Raw genomic sequence first — 21,537 nt, forward strand, 5'->3', positions numbered from 1 at the left:
CGCTGACTGTGGCTCAGATCATGAGCTGCTTCTTGCAAAATTTCGGCTTAAATTGAAGAACGTCGGGAAAACCACTAAACCGTTCAGGTATGACCTAAATGATATCCCTGATGAATATACAGTGGAGGTGAGGAATAGATTTCAGGGATTAGACCTGATAGACAGAGTGCCTGAGGAACTATGGACGGAGGTCCGTAACATTGTTCAGGAGGCAGCAACGAAATCCATCCCAAAGAAAAAGAAATGCAAGAAAGCCAAGTGGCTGTCTGATGAGGCTTTACAAGTAGCTCACGAAAGAAGGGAAGCGAAAAGCAAGGGAGAAAGGGGAAGATATACCCAACTGAATGCAGAGTTCCAGAGAATAGCAAGGAGAGACAAGAAGGCCTTCTTAAATGAACAATGCAAAGAAATCGAGGAAAACAACAGAATGGGAAAGACGAGAGATCTCTTCAAGAAAATTGGAGATCTCAAGGGAACGTTTTGTGCAAAGACGGGCATGATAAAGGACAAAGAAGGCAGGGACCTAACAGAAGCAGATGAGATTAAGAAGAGGTGGCAAGAATACACAGAAGAACTATACAGGAAAGATCTGAATGTCCCTGATAGCCATGATAGTGCGGTCACTGAACTTGAGCCGGACATCCTAGAGAGTGAAGTCAAGTGGGCCTTAGGAGGCATTAGTAACAACAAAGCTAGCGGAGATGACAGTATTCCAGCCGAGTTATTTAAAATCCTAAAAGATGATGCTGTTAAAGTGCTGCATTCAATATGCCAACAAATCTGGAACACTCAACAGTGGCCACAAGACTGGAAAAGGTCAGTTTACATTCCAATTCCAAAGAAGGGCAACGCCAAAGAGTGTTCAAACTACCGCACAATTGCGCTCATTTCACATGCCAGCAAGGTGATGCTCAAAATCCTACAAGCTAGGCTTCAGCAGTATGCGAACCGAGAACTACCGGAAGTACAAGCTGGGTTTCGAAGAGGCAGAGGAACTAGAGATCAAATCGCCAACATTCGCTGCATCATGGAGAAAGCAAGAGAATTCCAGAAAAACGTCTATTTCTGCTTCATTGACTACGCTAAAGCCTTTGATTGTGTGGATCACAACAAACTGTGGCAAATTCTTAAAGTGATGGGAGTACCAGACCACCTTACCTGTCTCCTGAGAAACCTGTACGAGGGTCAAGAAGCAACAGTCAGAACCAGACATGGAACAACCGAGTGGTTCAAAATTGGGAAAGGAGTACGACAAGGCTGCATATTGTCACCCTGCTTATTTAACTTATATGCAGAGTACATCATGAGAAATGCCGGGTTGGATGAATCAGAGGTCGGAATTAAGATTGCTGGGAGAATTATCAACAACCTCCGATATGCAGACGATACCACCCTAATGGCAGAAAGCGAAGAGGATCTAAAGAGCCTCTTGTTGAGGGTGAAAGAGGAGAGTGCAAAAGCTGGTTTGAAACTCAACATTAAAAAAAACTAAGATCATGGCATCTGGCCCCATCACTTCCTGGCATATGGAAGGGGAAGAAATGGAAGCAGTGACAGATTTTACTTTCTTGGGCTCCAAGATCACCGCAGACGGTGACTGTAGCCATGAAATTAAAAGACGCTTGCTCCTGGGGAGGAAAGCTATGGCCAACCTAGACAGCATAGTAAGAAGCAGAGACATCACCTTGCCGACAAAGGTCCGTCTAATCAAAGCTATGGTTTTCCCAGTAGTAATGTATGGCTGTGAGAGCTGGACTGTAAGGAAGGCTGAGCGCCGAAGAATTGATGCTTTTGAACTGTGGTGCTGGAGAAGACTCTTACGAGTCCCCTGGACTGCAAGGAGGTCAAATCAGTCCATCCTAAAGGAAATCAACCCTGAGTGCTCATTGGAAGGACAGATAATGAAGCTGAAGCTCCAATATTTTGGCCACCTAATGTGAAGAGAAAACTCCCTGGAAAAGACCCTGATGCTGGGAAAGACTGAAGGCAAAAGGAGAAGGGGACGGCAGAGGATGAGATGGCTAGATAGCATCACGGATGCAATGAATATGAACTTGAGCACGCTCCAGGAGAGAGCGCAGGACAGGAAGGCCTGGCGTGCTATGGTCCATGGGGTCACGAAGAGTCGGACACGACTGAACGAATGAACAACAACAACAACACGCTTAGGGTGTGTCTACATTAAGCAAAAATCCCGCCAAAAAAACACATCCTTTCTGGAGCTTCGGTTTCTTTGCGGGATTAGGAAGGGCCTCTTTACATGGCAGCCACATGGTTTGAACTGAGGGAGTGCCTCCCTGGCATGTGTGCAAAGGGGGGGGGGAAAGAGTCTTGTTTTCATAGCTTAACTTCTGCTGTACTGCTTTCTCGCAGCCTCCAGGAACCTCTGACTTACTTCTGAGTAGACATAAAATGTAAGATTGTGCTGTAAATCTGCAACCCTTGGCATACTTATGTGGGTAAAAGCCCCATTGAATGCAATGGGACTTACTTCTGAGTAGACATAACATCACCCTGTAAGTCTGCAACCCTCGGCACACTTGGGAGTAAGCCCCACTGAACTTAATAGGATGCTCTGAAACAACAGAGGACGTTGCTTCTGACCTTGGTGGGGTAAGGGATCGGATGAGTCTCCCTTTATTGCAGGGAGGCATTTTACCCTCTCCCTCCAATTGAGAAATGCGGAGGCAGGATTATAAGAATCAGCAGCCGATTCTTGCCCTCGCGCCTGTCAAATATGCTCAGATCTCCTTCCATGCAACCGTGCTCCCATCCTCAGTGCTTTCGTCATCCTGACCTCACCCCCAACAACTGAAAACAAACGTCCACAGCAGGCAGACACAGTGGTTTCCTCCGCTATTAGAGAATTTCATGGGAAGGTCATGGTGCTCATGTTCCATGGGCTGGAAAAAATACCACTATTTTTGCGTTTGGGGAAAACACGAGATAGGCTGGGGGATATTGCGGGAGGCACCTTGGACATTTGCAAGGTCATGTAAAGAGCCCACAAACTTCCAAGAGAGAGCCATCTCAATAGCAGGATAAAAGCTCCATGTGGTGAACCTCTTAGATAGAGTGGCTTAAAACGCAGCCTTTTAGAACCAGATATCCTCCTCACCACTGGTTTCAAATGGGTGTGGCAGAACCTACCAGAAACACATAAGTTGTATTACTCATATGTTTCCTGCACTCACCTTTTCCCTCCTGAGTCCCAAGATAAGCAGTGTGCTAGTCTTGAACTCCCAACCTCCACTGAAAGTGAGTGCATTGATCAAAGCAAGTAAGAAAATAAGGGGGGAAATTGGGCCCCTTTTTTCTTTCACTCTGCTCTCAATTTGTCCACTGGCTAATCTGGTTGCTGACCACTGCTAGACAGTAACTTGCACACCGGAGGAGGGCATATCATTACTAATTATGTTTAGTAAGTAACTTATCCCTCTCTTCATGTTTTACCTTCAGAAACTGAGTAAGAGCTTTAGATTTATCTTTTCTTGTCTCTTCACTCATAAACCAGTAAGTGAGGCCCAGGCAGAAATGGAAGTCAGCAATTTCAGCTTCTTTTTTAATAGCTGTCTGGAAACTAAAAAAACAAACCATTAAATTTGTTTTCAAGTGCCCTCCCCCCAAATGAATATGCAATTTACCTGGTTTCTGCCTGATGATATTTCTTCTGCCTGTAATGAATCAACCCTTCAAGATAGTGGGCTTCTGCCAGGTCAGGATGTGTCAGTTTAAGCTCCTGTGCAATCTATAATAAAGTGTTGAATTCTACAATTTCATAAGGGACAATGCCATCTTTTTAACAAAAGGTTGCATTATAAAGAAAAATATACTAACCTTCAAAGCTTCATCGGCAAGTCCTTTATTCAGACAGGCCTGTCCTTTAAGAGCTATAAGCTTTGGATCATTGTTCCTATCTAAAACCTAGAAACCAAATGCATTTTTAAGTCTCAACCCTCAGAAAATGAAAGACATATCACAAGATTCTAAGTACCACACCAAGCCTCTTACATAATACCATAAAGTTGCCACTTTCTAAATGCAAAATTTGATTTTCACTCCCTCTGAGTGGATGACAAGGTTTAAGAGTATTTCATAACATCGATATGTCCTCCACATTAACTTTCAAGGGAAATTACATGACCAAACTGACTTACAAGACACCAGTGGCTAAGGCAGTTCTAGCTTGCACACAAACAAAATGGGCTATCAAGTTGTCATTGTACATCACTGATCACTGCATCTTGTTATTGAAGGAAAGCCTACTACTGTGCGCCAGGTAGTTTTAGGTTCTTTCTTACTTATTCTAGAGGTGCCTAAAAGACTGGTGGAAAAGATATTACCTCTTCAATCCTGGTGACATTTGGCTGTGTATGCTCCCTAAAGCCCAAACTAGATGAGAAGCCATTCACAGAATTAGCAGTTGTGTGAATGGCGTAACATTTTCATGAATGGCTTTTAAAAAGTAAAGAGCTGGCGTGGGGTCCCCTATCCAGATCAGGATCCTGGCACCGGGGAGCCCTGGCATCTGCTATTTGCATTGGAAGAAAAGCTTCATTTGCACCAATGGAAGCTTTTTGTCCAATGCAAATAGCAGGCATGGGTCTCTGATCTGGATCAGAATTGCAGGGGTGGGAAAAAGGTGAAAGCCCCCCACCCCCTATGCCAGGGTTCCAGTCTAAATCAGGTGCCCCATGCCTGCTATTTACTCTTAAAAAAAAAACATTCATGCAATTGCTAATTGTGCAAAGGGCATTTAGCCTAGTTTAGCCCTTAATCTTGATTAATTCTGGCTATCTTCCAGAGCTGCTGATCGGGATCCAAAGGCCTATTTTAAGGCTTCCGCATACTCAGGAGTTTTCTTTCTATTTAAAAAAAAAAAAATTCCCTTTGAACAGCAAAACCTCATGTCATACCACCAGCTGTTTTTGAAACTTGTATTAGTTTCAAAAACTGCTTAATATGTGAGGTAGGGAACTGCAGTTTTAAGAAACAGAAGCTCCAAAGCCCCTTGGGTGTGCAGAATTACTTACCCAGTTCTTTAGATTCTGGACATTGTGAATAATTAAACAATGCTAGCAATTTGTAGCAGATGTCACACATTTAAAGAACTATTTGGTACTGTGCTGGAGTTCCTAGCCAGAAACTGACTATTCTCACAACTTTGACAGAAGACATACAGTGCAGACAAATGAGATTCTTTTGAGGGTAAAATTCCCTGGCAATGCTTAGGGCAGTGCAGTAACTGATGTGCATTGCACTCAAGGAAGCAGTTTCATATATGCTAACTGATACCATCTCAAACTGGCATGAATTTTATGAAGTTTTAAACTTAGTGTTAGAAAGAAGCTTTACCAGTTTATCATCATTATTTTAAATATATATAAAGGCAACAACTGAAAAAAGTGTATGTTCTTTTTGGTTGATTTATCCTGACCACTGGTCACAGCAAAATATAAAATTATAATAAAAAGATATGCAAATTAGATTGTGGCTTGTTTCAAAACATTTATGTTTACTAAAGTGTGTGACTGTTATATACCAAAATAGTGTTAAGAATCATTTTAAAAATGTGTCATGAAAGCAATCAACCATGTTCATATCTAAGAAGTTTTGCAACACTTTATGCATGCACTAATGCAGAAGAAGCCATCTTTTCCAATACATTTCTCTTTCTACCGACAATGTACTGTGAATATTTAGCTGTTGACAAGTGGTATCTTTCCAGCAAGGAGACATTCCAGATATTTAGGTCTTAATTATTTTTAGAGAAAGCACTAAAACAAGTAACACGACAGATCTTTAACAACTCCTTCGCTACAGATACAGAGTCTTAAATTAATCGCCAATGTTCCTGTAATAGCCATTGCAGATGGGATCTATTGAAATCACAGACATCTCAGTGGCCTCACATAGCAGATGAATCTTTTTCTATCACATTCCATGTCAGGAAAAGCATACCTTGCTACATTGCTGTATACCAGACAGCTGAAAGGAGTCTGGAAAAATAGTGGGGGGAACAGTATTCTAGAGGAGGAAGAAGGCACTGCAAGCATGAAGTGAAAACAAGAAACTGAAGGAAATGGGTGTGGGGGGGAGTTAATGAAAAGGGGTGGCTGTGGAAAAAAACATAGGGCATGACTGTATATGACCGTTAGTAAGGACGAAAGGGTGGGTGGATAACTTTTCCCATGACTGCAGTATTATGAAGGAGACTGCAGTATTATGAAGCAGAAACTAACCCTTTACACAATTTTCCCTTCTTACAACTATCACAGCAGGGGTGAGCAACTTGTGGCCCTCCATAGGTTTTGGCTGCTGGGGGAAAGGTAGTTAGGACTGGGGAAGGCAATGGCAAACCACCCCACTGTACAGTCTGCCAGGAAAACGCCGAGGAAAAACGGCGTCCCTCTAGGGGTCAGTAATGACTCGGTGCTTGCACAAGAGGAACCTTTCCTTTCCCTTCAGCCCTAGCCAGCTTAGCCAATGATGAGGGAACATGGGAGTTGTAGGCTAAAACATCTGAAGGGCCGCAAGTTGCCCAACCTTGTATTAGAGGCACTGGGGCTCTCTCAGGATCTGAACCTGGAAATCCTAAAAGGCAGGAAGCCAAAGAGGCAGGGCTGTGAGCCAAATTTAAAATTGATTTGCACTAACCAGATACCGTGAAGAATGGGAGAAGAGGCAAATCCTGGGCTGGGTTGTCAGGCAGGGCCCCTCAGCAAAGAATGTGAAACTATAATGAGAGGTGGCGAAAGTGGCACCAGACTTCATTTCTCTTCCATCTCCACCATGGAAAAAGCAGCATTGTCTTTGGAAAGGTACATGCACTAGTTCAGTGAAGATGGAGAACAAGGGCAACCCTGGCCTCACCTCCTTCTATCACAGCTATAGCAGCAATTGCACGGGTATAATTGTAGCCTACGGCCACTAGTATTCTTTAAAACTGGCACAGGGTACTTGAAAAAGAGGGCTCCAAGTGCAATTGCATCTTTTGTTCCTTCATGGATTTTTCTGGCAAGAAAAGAGATGGAGGCAGCAGTGGGGAAACATGGGAGGCTACAAATTGAAGACATCAACTGGATACGTCATAAAATGCTGTGAATGAGGCAGTGCAATTTGACAATAAAACCCTCTTCTGGAAGCACCCATAGATTTTATTTATCAACACTGTGTTGTTTTAAAAAAGCAAATCACATACCTGATCGAGGGAACTTATGGCTTCTGCTGCAGAATCAGCACTTGGAATTTTAATCAAAGCCATTGCTTTGAAACAATGGGCAAGGTTTTTCTGTTGCTGACTGGAACCGGGTTCATTAAATTGTCCCAATGTCTTTAAAGCTGTCCAAAAAAGAATTCTAGTTCAATGCTTGTCTTACAGGCACTGTCACTTTAACAAGTTAACACATCAACATTGCTAGTTTGATAGGGCACCAATGAAGTATGGATTTTAAAATAGTCCTGTGGATTCAGACACTGTTACGTCTTTACCGTATGAGGTAATTTCAAGAAAAAGCTATTCAAGTCCACCTATTTGTAACCTTTGTTTTATTGGCACTGAATGACACATAATTTGTTTCATTAACATGCTATTTAGGATCTTAAGCATCTGTGACATAACATTCACAACAACATTAAGGGCCCAATCCTACGCATGTTTAGACAGAAAAAAGTCTTACAGTTCCCATCATGCTCCAGTGAGCATGGCTAGCTGGGGAATGTTGGGAGTTGTAGGACTTTTTTCTGTCTAAACATGCATAGGATTGCACCCTAAATATACTAAACACTGAGATCTAGTAGTTGCCATTTTTTGCAAGTGCCTACTACTGTAAAATTACAGCAACAAGGAAGGCTTTTTCTGTTTTCAGTACCAATATTGTGGAACCATCTCCCACAAGAAATCCACCAGAGCCCAGTCTTGAAAGCTTTTTTTATTAATTAGCTTTTGAATGCTGAATATGACAGCTGCAATTCCTGTTTCTTACTGGTGTCTGAAATTGTTATTCCATTGCCTTTGTTATTGGATTGTTTTATTCACGTTGTCATTAATTATATTGCTGTTTCCTTCCTTTGAAATATTTTATTGAAAGGTGGACTACATTTTTTCTAAGTTATATTTTATATAGCTCTACAATTACCTTGATTGCAAGAATGAACAGCCTCTTTGTATTTATGCATTTTCACATGTACGTTCCCTAAGTAACACCATGCTACAGGACACTGGCTGGTCTGCTGCAAACCTAGCAGGAAAAATTGATTTAACACCTTTTAAACACATACAGTCAGTTGGGCCTTTCTGTTATTAGAATTTTAACACTATATGACTTTTCAATCCACATACAGAAAATGACTGCACCCAAAGTAACTTGCTCAACTATTACTTGGACCAGTTTTGTCTTAGTTTTTGGATATCCTAATACACGAACAACACTGGGCAAGTGGACCATTAAATGATTGTTATTATTGTTGGACGTAATATGGACTAAACTTAAATTGTCACTTTCAATTAATTTTGACATCCCCCTTCCCCTAGAAAGTGTCTGATGATTCACACTGATTTTTAGCCAAGTTCACTTCTAGCATAAGACTCAGAATTCAGTGTATTTAAGATTATATTCCCCACTTCAAGCACTGAGATATATCTCACATACACATTATCTATCTATCTGTCTGTCTGTCTATCCACATAAACACACACACACACCCTACCTACACCCATATTGATTACCTTCAGTTAGGTATTTTTCAGCTTCATCGTATTTTTTTTCTTGGAGGGATTGAATTCCTAAACCAATAAGAGCTGGACCACTTCTTGAGTCAATACCCAAGAGCTTCTGACAACAATTCAGGGCCTCCTCAGTGAAATTGCCTATACATAGAGGAATTTGGTTACATTTTAGAAGAAATGTACCACAAACAATTTTGCTACTTCCTTTTTCCTGGGTTTTTGTTTGAAAGGCATACTATTTTCTGGCTTGTCCATAGCAAGTATTTCCAGGGCCTGCATGTGCACTTAAGCTGGTTAAGGAATGAAATCCATAATCACTATACTAGGCCAGATTTATCTTTGCAATTTAGTACAATATTTCAAGTCAAGCATTTTTTCCTCTTCTCCAGAAGATATCTAAGAAATGTTCTTAATTCTTCCTTGCAGATTAACCACTGATCTGAACATTTCAACAGGTGTGAGGAATGAGGGGAACCACCCACTAAAGCAGAAGCAGGTATATGTTCCTATTTATCCTGTATCCACATCTACCTTGTAACATGTAGTCTAAATTAAGTCATTTTCTCCATGGGTTAAATCCAACATAATGCAAATGGATTTCTGCTCACACAATGGGGCTTTCCCTTGCTCTCCTCCCCACACAATCCCATGGCTCCATGATCCCGTAACTTAAAGGAGCATTTTTCTGTTTTGACTCATGAAAAACTAAGGTTGTTCACAGTACTGTTTTTGACCATGTTATCTAGAACACTAGAGGATCAATACAATGGTCTCCTTTATGCTGAAAGATTTTGTATTCATCAACAGGCACGGGGATTGACACCTTGTTATATTGTCCCTTGACTCAGAAATCTAGAGAAGATCTGCCATTTTGACTTTAATTTGAGGAGGTATCCTATACGGCAGGTACAGAACTTAGTGGCCTCCCTTAACATCCTGTTTTTTAACTATAAACTATAAAACTAAATTACTTGATCATTAAGGACTGTCTCCCCTTATATTCAAGGGAGCTCTTAACTAGGGATGGATGCATCCATCTATTTCTGGTCTGTGTCAGTTTTGCATGTATTCACCCAGAAGTCTGTTCCATCCAATTTCCATATTGGTTTGTGGGTGTGTATATAAAGTGCATGAAAATTCACATTTACTTTGTCCACAACTTCCCCTAATATATGCATTTTGTATGCAATTTCCCCCTAATATACACATTTTTGTATGCTATTTTTGAGCTGAGAACTGCATCACAATATTTGGAGAAGTATGCAATCTGACGAATAACTATGTTCTGCTCTGCACATTAGTCCGGGAAATGTGAGTTACGTCTGCTCACTTAAAAATGCAGATCAAACAGAATTATTTCCCATCCCTACTCTTACCTATACCATCTGTTCAAACAAGGGCACATAGAGCGGTGTTCTTGATGGCTCCCCACAACTTTGCAATTCCCTTTCCCAAGATAGTTATCAAATTTCAAAAGCATCAAAAACATTCTTGTTTGGACTGGCTTTTAATGGTTTGGGGTTAACCAAGAGAGTAAATTGTTTTAATAATTAACTTGGTATTTTATTCTATATTTAGCACGTTGCTTTTGAAATTGTTACCTGCCTTAATCTTTAAGAATAGGGTAGAACAGGTCAATATATTCAAGAGCTTTGCAGGTCAACAGCAGCACCTTCAATGGTAACACAAGCCTATAGAAAGTGAAGAGGTTTCAGGACCACTAGTGTACCTTTACCTCTGAATCTTCCATCTCCTCCATCTGCCAGAATTTCTTTATTTAGAACTAGCGAATGGGCCTGGCTTTACACGGGTTGGAATAGCCCTTTGCTTTGAAGGCTTTGCTTTATCAAAAAAGTTATGCAGCTCTCAGAATTGGACACATTGTGCTTGGCCTGTTTGAGTGAAGCCATGACCGCTGGCACTCCTAGGCACAGCACCTGCCATGGGGCACCCCTATAGCCCCCCGAGGGACAGGTCTGTCCACTCCATGCCCTAGAGAGAGGGCTGCTTCACAGCATGAGGGTGAGGGAATCCATATTAACTTTGTCCCTCATACTACTCCCCCCAGCTTCAAACTGCATTGACTGCATAGTGATGTGCTAGTTAGGGACATCTCCAACCTACTGACTGAAGATGATACTGCAGGCTTCAAACACATGGATACAGTTAAATTAAAATCAATGCACTTTAAAAACCAAATAATCCTAGGGTGCACACCCCTAGGGTCCCTTTAATATGTATGCCAAGTTTCAAGAGTCTAGGTTTCATGGTCTTGGAGGAATGTGCTGTCAGACACACATCTTTTATTATTAGATTTATTAGCCACTCTTTAGCCAAAGCTCTCAGAGTGACTTAGAAAATCAGACAATCAAAATAAAATAATGCATGAGAAAAGATCACAGTAGAGCAGAATAAAATGCCAACATAAAAAACATCAACAGATTAGAATCTGCTTACATCATAGTCAAGTGTGGAGACAAAGGCATGAAATAACTGTTGACAGATCCGGATCAAAGTTGCCACATAAGCTGGTGAACAATGTCCCAGCCATTACCACAACCTAAAAGTCCAGAAGCAAGAACAGGAAACCCTTGAAATATATATATATATATATATAAACAAACTCTGAGCTGAACTTCAATATGTTTCCTTTTAGAAGCTCTTCCTGTGACAAACTCAGATCTGTCAGAGATCCTACGGCAGAAGCTTCTTTGTCTGAGAAAGCTTTAACAAAGGCAGCAGACACAGTGGTCAAGTAAAAGAGAGTAGGAAAGTAACAAATAAAATAGTAAACAGTTAAATTAAAAAGCTACCTGGATTACCTGACTGAATGAAATGTAAGCAAAGAACTTCCAGAGGATCACTCACAGTAGCATACAACATCATCATATCTTCACAGGCCTTCTTCAGTCTAGAAGACTCATGAGGTAACTTATTTTAGGTGGAGAAAAACAATTAGCAACGTAGAATGTAGTACACATTAAAGTAGGTCATTTTACATTAAAACAATGCAAGTAAAAGCAATCCTTACTTTTGACAAACACTGAATGAACTCTCTGTAAAGCTTTTGGTGCTCTTCACTCGGAACTGGGTCTGAGGAATTCAGTGCCTCTTCAAATGCACTAAGAAGCTGAAAAAGAAGTACAGGCACTGTAAGATGGAACAACAGACCCCAACAAACAGCAAGTTTTGAGCAGGTGAAGGTGTGCTGTATATGTGCCTAAAGTTTGAAAAGATTCAACTCTAGCACAGTACCGGCAAAAAAGGTCAACATTAGAGCAAAAGTATCATTACATGCAGTTGTATGATTCGTTCTAGTGATTTTTTTTTTTTTTTTAAAGAAAAGCACCCATGGGAGGCTGAAAGTTTGAAGGGAAGGAAAGAGTAGGGGCTGTTTAACTATTCCCCTGCCAGCCATTTGTCCACTCAAAATCTACCTCTTTCCCCCAAACTACTTTGCCACCTACAGTGGAAATGATATAAGGACCCATATCTTTTCTACACAGACAGTGAGGGGTCCAATTCTGATTAAATAGCTGGCAGGGAAATAGTTAAGCAGCCCCTCTTCAGTTCAAGCCACCCACACTTTGCTGGTCCTCTCCTCAAGGCTCCTTTTCCTTGGGGAAAAAAAAAAAGTTCTGCCAGGAAAAATGAGTCATGCAACTACATCCAACACACATCATGCTTTGGTCATTATACACTAGGGTGAGAATGTGAGAACTGATACTGTGAATTGTTACACAACTGCTATGTTGCTTTATCATTCCAACATGCAGAATGGCTTACTTCCCGGCTGCAGTCGCTAGTAACAGGACTACATATGTATTTATTTTCTTATATGCTCATCAGTCTCCTTATATATAATTTTAAAATACTTGGAAAACTGCTCCTTGGAATGAGGGTGTGTGTCTTTGTGATATCACAGGCATCATCCAGTTGACATCTCCACAGCTAGCTTTTGCTGTCAACTTGCAGAAGAAGCTTTTTCAGAACTTGGGCCTGGACAGGAAAATGCAATTCCAGCTGGCCCCACTGTTCTACAGTTGTTATGTCTGTCTTGACCCTTAACAGAAGCAGACACCTGACTGAAAACTGACATGGGAAGTTTCATTGGAACTATGGGTCAAAAGGCAAGATTCTTCCAAACATTAACCATCCTCTGACTCTACATACAGACCATCTAGATTCTAGGCCTATAGTTCGTTTCAAGAACAGAGCAGAAGGAAGTAATGTGTGGCATGTTAAGAGGAAGATGTAGAAAGGACCAATTTTATAAAACAGTCCAGCTCAACCAAGGGAACCAATGTACATATAGCAAGGATAGAAAAAAAAAAATACCAAAAAGCCCTGAACCAGTTGTGCATTACCACAGTCTTAAGGTAACAACTAATTACTGCTTATGCTTTCATATTGCCTGTATATTATTTACACCATAAGATATTTATGACACACAAAGCACAATTTGCATCAGAGCTGCATCACAAGCCAGTTTAGCCACAGACTCAAGCAGGTGGTCCTCAGAAATTCCCTGCATCTTGCCCTAATTTCCCTTGCGTAAAATGGAAATTCTGAACAATCCTATTCAGACAATCAGCTTGAATGACTGTACAGCACTTTGTATACATTTTGAGGGGTTTTAAAACAGTAAATAATCTGAGCCTAAGGAAAAGCCATTACCAATTGCTGTGTTTCATTATCTTGGAGATGTGTGCCTTCTTCCAGTAACTGGACCAATCTTTTCCACAGCTGATGAAGCTCAGCATTATCTGCACCTTCTTCCCGTCTTATTTTTATTAGCTTGTGCCACATTCGAGCCACCTGTCATGAAAACCAGTCAAGCTTCAATGGCTTCTCAAATCAGAGGGATGTTTGATCTTTGACTACTAGCGAATTGGAAGACATTTTCCAATTTCAGCAATCAAGGTGAATGTCTTTTAGCTTGACTGAGATGTCAGAAGCAATAAGGAATCAGTATTATAAGATGATTTTGCAGAGTTGCTTACTGTTGTCCACTGAGCCATACAGCTATATAAATCGTTTTAGTGCTATGATGTAGGCAGCATCTTCCACAACTATGTGTTATTACTAGTTGTTTCCACACTACACTTTTCCTCTTGAATTGCCGTTGTTCAGTCACTCAGCTCTTATGAAGCATCTAGATGTTGTCATTGTCAGTCCATTACATTCTAGCGTTTTCTGTGTTATTCTCCTGTGCTCTTTTTTCAGACCTAACTGGTGACAATGTTTAGTAATAAAATGCAATTGCAGCACCAGCCTTGTCTAGTGTGGACAGGCAAAGCACCATCGATGATTTTAAGGGCTACTTTGCCTCTAAAGACTACCTTTTGGCAGGCTGAACCCATTTTTTTTGCTTCCTACTTCCATTTTATTGTGGGTGATGGATGCATGATGAACAGTCTACTAATTGTCCCTTCAGTAGACTTTGACATTGGGACAATGAAGAATTTGTTTTCATAAAGAGGGACGCTTGAATTGCTGGTTTCCTTTAATTATTATTTTATATATATATATATATATATATATATATATATATTCATTCAGCATGGCTGGAGGAAGGATGCTGGGAGTTGTAGGCCGACACATCTGGAGGGCACTATTTGGTGGAAGGCTGTATTAAAGTCTCGCCCCACCCTTATTGGAACAGAAACTGACATTGGGGCAATTGAGAAGCTATTCGTCATTAATTCTGCCACCTGCACTCATCAAGAAGCTGTAAAACAGGCTAAACATACAAGAAGGAAGCTCTTAATTAATGTTGCTCGGAACTTTTAGTGAATGAGAATTACCTGTGAGTAAACAATTACAAGAGGATCTTGGCCATGGGCAAGAGCAGTACAGAGTAATATAACACTAGATTTGGCATTTGTGTGGAAACTGCTTTAATTCCACTTTCAATTAATTATGGAACAGCAATGCCTCAGCAGCACTAAAGTGTTCTAGTGAACAAGCAACCAATGTATTTCTAGACAATATAATAACAGAAGAACTGACACTAATGGAAGCCATCAAAAAGCAATTGAGGTACATAACAGACGGTATGCCAATATGCTACATTGTGAAGGAACCACATGTTAACCACAGGACAAATACTTCTCTAGCAGTATTTGTGCATGAAGAAACTAACTTAATGGTTGGTTCAATGAAATCTAAGAACAACTGCCAGTATAAGATGGACAAGTAGAATTGCCATATAATTCCTTCACCTTTGACTTAAAAGGTTTGAATCATCAAAATGCTTGACTTGCTTCCATTACAAAATAGAACTTCAAAATACTTATATTGCCTTGCTCTCTCAGGGCTACCAACATAAGTCCTTTGCAGCCTCACTGGGATAGTAATAGATGCTGACATTCCCAACATCTAGAATGGAGTGAACATAATCCCTAAAATTGGTGAGTCAGAAAAGCAGCCTGAGGGAAACAATACTGTGTGATTATTAAATGGAACAGCAACATAATTTGGGACAAAATTCAGTTGCACAAGATGAGTAATAAAAACTGCCTTGTGTCTGAGTTTAATAATACAAGTACTCTATGTGTTCTATTGAATGGTGTCCTTCCACCAGCAGAACATAAATCACTGGTGGATTGAATTACGCTTCCCCCTGAGGCCACCCAAATCTGCTCCAGCAACTTCGGGGACCCTCCAAAACAGTTTGGGAGGGCATGGGCAGGCTGCAAAAGGGAGGAAGGAAAGGGGACCTCCCATTGTATGAGCTGAATTCTGTTCATTTAGCCCTATTACTGGATTCTGGATTTAGCCCTATTATTGGATTTTGAATTTCTACTCATTTTTTCTCCTACCCATTTGCAGCAGCTAGTAATTTATCCTAAAATCAGATTAAAGCCAAAGGCTTTTTGCCATAGCTATGGCACATCTACAGATTACCAGAGTAGACAGGAGGCAATCCTCAGCAGGCTATACCAGACCATTTCGACAAGGGAGCCCCAGAAAAACCCAAATAGGTGACATTTGCCAATATAACACTGGCAAACATTTCCACATAGCAACATGCTTTTTGTAAAAGAGACCAATTACAAATGCTGATCACAATAAATGAAGATCAACAAGACAGTGACTAACCTGAAGGTATTTTTTTTCTTGCCGATATTGCTCCACAAGCTTTCTACATACCTCACACCATTTCTGTTTATCAGTACTAGAAAAAAATAAGACAAAAGCATGTCTATTAATTCACTAACATTTCAATTAACATACTATATCAACTTAAAGCAAGGTTTATTTAAAGATGGGCTCTTTTGTACCCCTTGTTTTCTATCAGGCCTCTTTTCTATCTCATCTTCAATCTATGAAGAGTGAATATTGCTTCCTGCAATCCTGTGTCCCCTCCCTTGCTGTCTTTCTCATTTGACCCCCTCCCTATCCCTTATCTTCCTGCCACCCCTATGCTGGCCGTGGCATAGCTTCCTTTCCTTTGGTCCCCGATTCCTCCCACTTCAGTTTAGGGTTACCTGCTTCCTGTATCCCTCCTTCCCTTGACTTTATCTTCTGCCTCCTTCCCTTTGACTCCTACTCTACCAGAGCTTGGTGTTTCTAATCGAGCGTTAAGGCAGAAAAAAGCTTGATCTACTGACTGCTACTGTTACAGTGGCACTAACACCTATCTAATTATAGGCAGCCTCTTTGTGCTTCCCCACTGCAGTTTCTAGCAAAAAGGGGGAAGAGGGGGCTCTCTCCTAACTGAAGGAATACACAGAATATTATCTCCTCTCCTCCTGAACTTTCTGATGGTACTGTTCATGCTGGTAAAGTGGTTCAAAAAGAAAAGAGGGGTGCATGCAGATACACAAAACATTTGGGGAGTGAAGTAATAACATGTAATTAATGCGTGGGTGAATTTTCCACACAAAAATGAGTAGAGGATTTTACATTGTTGCTGAAATAAGAAATATATTTATTAATTTGACAAGGAAGTTATGGATGCTGTTGTGATAAAAGATTGCTCTGTGATTAATAGCATGAAGATTAGCTTCAATAGAATTTTAACATATTGCTGCAAAAGGCTGTAAAATCTCATTTATTTATTTATGTATATTTATTTATTTATTACATTTATATCCTGCCATTTTTCCTCTTTAAGAAACCCAAGGCGGCATTTCTTACCTTTCATAGAGTTCCAGGAGTTTCTGGTAAACATTAACCAAATCCTCTCTGACATCTGCACGGTTCGTTTTTTCATACAAATTTGCTAAGCCCTAGATGAAAGTGAAGCATGTTACTTCTGAAGTAAATCCTTCATTGCTGATGGGTCATAACTGTAGTCTCTGAATTCACTTCAGTGCTGATCCAATGATCAAGACCACATCTTCTAAAACAAGGTGGACATATTACAAAACACTGAAGTGAAAACCCACTAAAAGTTCTGGTACTATTTACCCCAAAACAACAGAAGTTGATTATATTCTCTTAATGCTATTAATAGAACTAAAGACCAACTATGTCTCATTTTCCAAGGACTTGTTTTACAGTATCAGGCATAACAGGTATTGATTCAGATTTGTTTTCCACATCAACAATCTCTGTTTACTCTGGCAGAGAAAGCCACATGTTTTAGTTATTCCTCTTGTTCATCCTTTCAGGACATTGTCCACATAATGTAAACTCTCTGTTGCATCACCATTCCCAGATATGACCATGCTACTGTTTATTTAATACCTGATGAAGTACAGTAATTAACTCGGAGGTTAACGTCTTTTAAACCTGCTGAATGTATAGAGTCAGGCAATAAAGAAAATGCTAAGCTAATATTTCATGGCAAAGGGAATGCAGCAGAGCCAGAGAATAGATAGCTCTACCCACCACTTACAATATGCAAGCCTCTACAATCATCTTTTTCCTAAGCAGCAAAAACTTGGTATCTTCAGCCAGCCTTCTGCAACCTGGCGCCATCCAGATGTCTTGGACTACAACTCCCATCATCCACAGCCAGCATAGCTATTCTGAGTAGACATGCATGGAGTTGGGCTGTGCTTTGCAAGCCTTAAAACTGTTGCACTGGGGCTCACTTCTGAGTAAACATACATAAAATGGAGCTATGCTTTGTATGCTTGGTGAGAAAGTGTCCAAATTGGTAAGAATGACATATGTGTATGCGTCTGCGCATGCTGGTAGGTGGCCATGCATATGCAGCCCCCCCACCAGCATACCCCAAAAATGGCCCTCGGTGGCCAAAATATTGTGCACCCGTCTTACATGTGAAACACTTTGAACCCTTAAAAAGGGTATAACAATAATTACCATTATTTATTGTTGTTGTTGTGCATAGTAACTATAGGGCCAGTAAACACGCTAAATGAGATCCCAATTGATTTATGGCATTGATCCCCCCCGCACAATTCCTAATGTTCTGGGAAATCCACATCACTATTCTCCATTTTATTCACTAGATTTGAATTCTTTGAAATTCCCCACAACTTATATAATAGCTTCCCTTATCATATATATCACAGGTTCAGTGTCTGTTGGGAGATATGAGAAAAGATGTTTACAATACTATAGCTGCCCTGTATAAAGAGAAAAATCATGCATACTAATGAGGCATTAGCAAGCATTAGAAGAAAAACAGTTAAATGCAGTCAAGAAGGATGCTATATTTAATATGCCCAGAAGATGGTCCAATATAGGGCCTCCTATTTGTGAATCCAATGTTGCACAGTAGGGAACCCTTTTCAGAAAGAGGTCCAAATTCCAATCTGGGAGAAATCTCAGCACACCATTCTACTCGTGGGCATTGGCCAAAGGCAGCGTGGATGGGTCAAAAGTGATTACTTATTTTAAGCCTATTCAGAAGTAAGGACAAAGCTTCTCCATGTCTACTCACAAGTAAGCAGAACTAAATTACTGAGTAGCTTCCTCCACAGGCCCCACTCCCTCTCCACTGGGGCTGGGACCTGGGGAAGAAGTTGGCAGGTTAGATGGCGAACCCCTGCAGGCCTTATCTGCTCCATGGGCTGTAGGTTCCCAATCCCTGTTGTATAGTGTTTACAAAATACCTATTTGTATTTTGCTCCTTTTACTCATACAAGCACACAGAAGCCCATTTCATACAATATGGAAAATGGGATTGGCCGCGTACATACCTGCCATGCCAGCAACTGCCCTGGTTCAAGTTCAGCAGCCTTTTTGTAGGCCCCTTGGGCTTGGTCAGGTTGTTCTAGTTCAGCAGCTGCCAGACCAATAAATACCCAGGCATTGTAGTTATTTTTTTCTTGTTTCAGCACTGCCTAGAAATACACAAGTTCAGTGAAAAGTACTGAAATATCCACTTTGCAATACCAATATAAAAATAATAAATCATTTCACAGCTGGGTAAGCAGAACATATGAACATATGCATTACTCAAATGCATCATCCTGATTTGTGCATTATCCTGTCCAAAAGATTCAGGATAGCTTAAGACATCTAAAGCTATGGAAAAGAGTAGCTCAGGAGTAAAGCTCATGCTTTTCATGGCCAAGGTCCCAGGTTCAATCCCTGGCATGTCTAGGTAGGGCTGGAAAAACTTCTGCCTGAAACCCTGGAAAGCCACTGGCAATCAGTGTTGAAAATACTGGGCTAGATGGATCAAAGGTCTGACTCAGTATAAGGCAGCTTTCTATGTTCCTAATCTCCAGCTCAAAGTATATCAGGTAGTAGGGCTGGAGGAAAAACCTGCCTGAGATACTAGAGCAGCCTTCCCCAACTTGGTGCCCTCCAGATATTTTGGACATCTCCAATGGTCAGGGATGGCAGGAGTTGTAGTCCAAGCCATCTTGAGGGCATCAGGTTGGGGAAGACTGTCCTAGTGCCACTGCTAGACAGAGAAGACAGAACTGGGCTAAACAGACCAACAATTTGACTCAGTATAAGGCAGGTTTGCATGTTCATATCTACAAGAATGAAAGAAAAGCCAAACCTGCACCAACAGAGCAAGAAAAGAAAGGCATACTACTTCTACACAGCACAACTAGAGTACACAGCTAGAGAACTACTTACAGGTTTTGAGACACAATGACGATAATCCCTTAAAGAACAACAGCAAGAATTACTATGAATAGATGATAAAGTTGCACATCTAGAAAGCTTAGTTGTACATTGGAGTGCTGTTACCTTGCAGTGTTTCAGTGCTTCTTTGTATTCTTTGTTTCTTATTGCATCTCTGGCACTTTTCAATGCTGCTTTCACTTCCTTGTTGGACATGACTACTGGCAATGTTAAGAGAAGACAATTACTGCCTTATACAATGCCATTTGGAATATCTTAAAATCATTCTTATAGCTTACACTGAACTATCTGTGCAACAAAAAAATACTATAATCATTTACTGATCAGCGGGACCAGATCAAAAGAAACATGGTCTACATGCTCTGACCGCATTTGCATGCAATGATAAGTCCTGGCTTACCATGAACAAACTGCATGCTTTTGGATGCAACCCATTTGTTCATGCCTGGCTCTTCCCACCAGCAGGAGTGGCTAAACTAACCAGGAATTGAAAGCTTACTGTGTTGTCCAAAACAGGACTCCTGGCTTGTTGTGCTCCTTACAAGCCAGAATTGTAAACCATCACTTAAGCTAATGAACTGATTAGTGCAAAAGTACAAGAGGACAGATCCCTGACCTGAGGAGATTACAATCTAAAATTCAACACAGGAAGATGGAAGCAGAAAAAGAGTAGATGCACATTTCAGTTACATGTGCTTAGTTCATTAAATTAGGGTATCGACACTAAGGCCACACTCCTATGGTCTCTAGGAGGGTGTTCTAGGGGCCACAGATTTCTGTAAGGACAGAGAGAGAGACCTGACCTCAGAGGGGGAGATTTAACCTCACAAACCCCCTCCCAACTACTGTGGAATCTTCCACAGCCCTTGCTGCATCCACATCAGTATGGAAAAGGGTGTGTTCTATGAAAGTGTGTGTGTGTTGCGCATGGGGGTGGGTTGCAGATCAGGGGAAAGCTTGGATCAGCAGAAATCATAGTCTTCACTTTCTCCTGACATGTGCCTGGAATAAAAGAAAATGTACACCAGCACTGGAGTTGGCACACATCATTTTCTTTGCACTATAACCAAAGGGAGGGAAATTGTGAGAGTATCAAAAGCTCCCCAAAGGAAAAAAAAACAGTGCTTCTCCTCCTTTTGGCCCTGCTGCCACAAGCCCAGCAGAGCTTCAGATGAGGTGGTTCAAGTCTCACTCTCTAATAGGACTTCTCAGCCTGGGGCTGCACTAAAGATTGATGTAGGAGGTAGGCTTTGAGGAGCTTTTTAGAGTATTCAAAGCACAATATTTATTTATTTAACAATATTTATGAATTGCTTAAAATAAATTTCTACACAGGGTACAAAACAACAGTATATTATTACTGTATACAGAAGAGAGTATTATCCTCCTGGGAATGGTTGTCGGAAAAAGTTTATTTTCAGCGGGCACCAAAAACTCTGAAGTGGTACCACTAATTTGTAGTGGTAGAGTGTTCCAGAGTGGGTGCTATTTTACTAAAGGCCCTATTCCAAGCCATCACAGACATTGACCTGGTTCACATGTAATGACAATCCATCAGTTTAAAAACCGATGGGTTGTCAGGGACACACAGGGACAAGTGGATGTGTTGCCTGCAGCGCACCTGCCACTTCCACTTTTACTGCACAACCCATGATCAGCTCCTTTGTAGGTTGTGGAGCATAATGTGTGAACCTGGATCGCTGGGTTGTTTAGGGGCTAAACAACCCAGTGGTTAACCCATGGTTTGTTGATGGGTGAACTGCTGGATTGTTTAGGGGCTAAAC

The 21,537-nt window shown here is 40.9% G+C and overlaps 1 protein-coding gene and 1 long non-coding RNA gene across 11 annotated transcripts in view; one reads left to right on the forward strand and one right to left on the reverse strand.

Annotated features, from left to right (window-relative positions):
* LOC146352294 (uncharacterized) overlaps positions 1 to 15,384 on the forward strand; it is a 46,107-nt gene extending 30,723 nt beyond the window's left edge. For all 4 annotated transcript variants that reach the window (XR_014787675.1, XR_014787676.1, XR_014787678.1 and 1 more), the window contains one exon: positions 9,155 to 15,384. This is a non-coding gene — a long non-coding RNA (uncharacterized LOC146352294). The remainder of the gene's footprint in view (positions 1 to 9,154) is intronic.
* The window catches only part of SKIC3 (SKI3 subunit of superkiller complex), a 120,124-nt gene that overhangs the window by 97,047 nt on the left and 1,540 nt on the right, over positions 1 to 21,537 (reverse strand). For 5 of the 7 annotated variants that reach the window (XR_014787669.1, XM_084833772.1, XM_084833767.1 and 2 more), the window contains exons 2-14: positions 19,859 to 19,953; positions 18,850 to 18,993; positions 16,874 to 16,965; positions 15,833 to 15,908; positions 13,406 to 13,546; positions 11,760 to 11,858; positions 11,551 to 11,659; positions 8,729 to 8,869; positions 8,139 to 8,240; positions 7,202 to 7,341; positions 3,838 to 3,924; positions 3,645 to 3,748; positions 3,454 to 3,580 (exon numbers count right to left, since the gene is read on the reverse strand). Coding sequence is in view for 6 of the 7 variants with exons in the window: in XM_084833772.1 (XP_084689898.1) it covers positions 3,454 to 3,580; positions 3,645 to 3,748; positions 3,838 to 3,924; positions 7,202 to 7,341; positions 8,139 to 8,240; positions 8,729 to 8,869; positions 11,551 to 11,659; positions 11,760 to 11,858; positions 13,406 to 13,546; positions 15,833 to 15,908; positions 16,874 to 16,965; positions 18,850 to 18,993; positions 19,859 to 19,953 (1,457 nt within the window). In the remaining variant the exon portion in view is untranslated. The remainder of the gene's footprint in view (positions 1 to 3,453; positions 3,581 to 3,644; positions 3,749 to 3,837; positions 3,925 to 7,201; positions 7,342 to 8,138; positions 8,241 to 8,728; positions 8,870 to 11,550; positions 11,660 to 11,759; positions 11,859 to 13,405; positions 13,547 to 15,832; positions 15,909 to 16,873; positions 16,966 to 18,849; positions 18,994 to 19,858; positions 19,954 to 21,537) is intronic. The other 2 variants (XM_084833768.1, XM_084833770.1) reach the window with 1 other exon arrangement.

The sequence above is a fragment of the Heloderma suspectum genome, chromosome 2 (assembly GCF_057233095.1).
Source record: "Heloderma suspectum isolate Gila_16-S chromosome 2, 16-S_ref, whole genome shotgun sequence".
In the NCBI taxonomy this organism is placed as follows: domain Eukaryota; kingdom Metazoa; phylum Chordata; class Lepidosauria; order Squamata; family Helodermatidae; genus Heloderma; species Heloderma suspectum.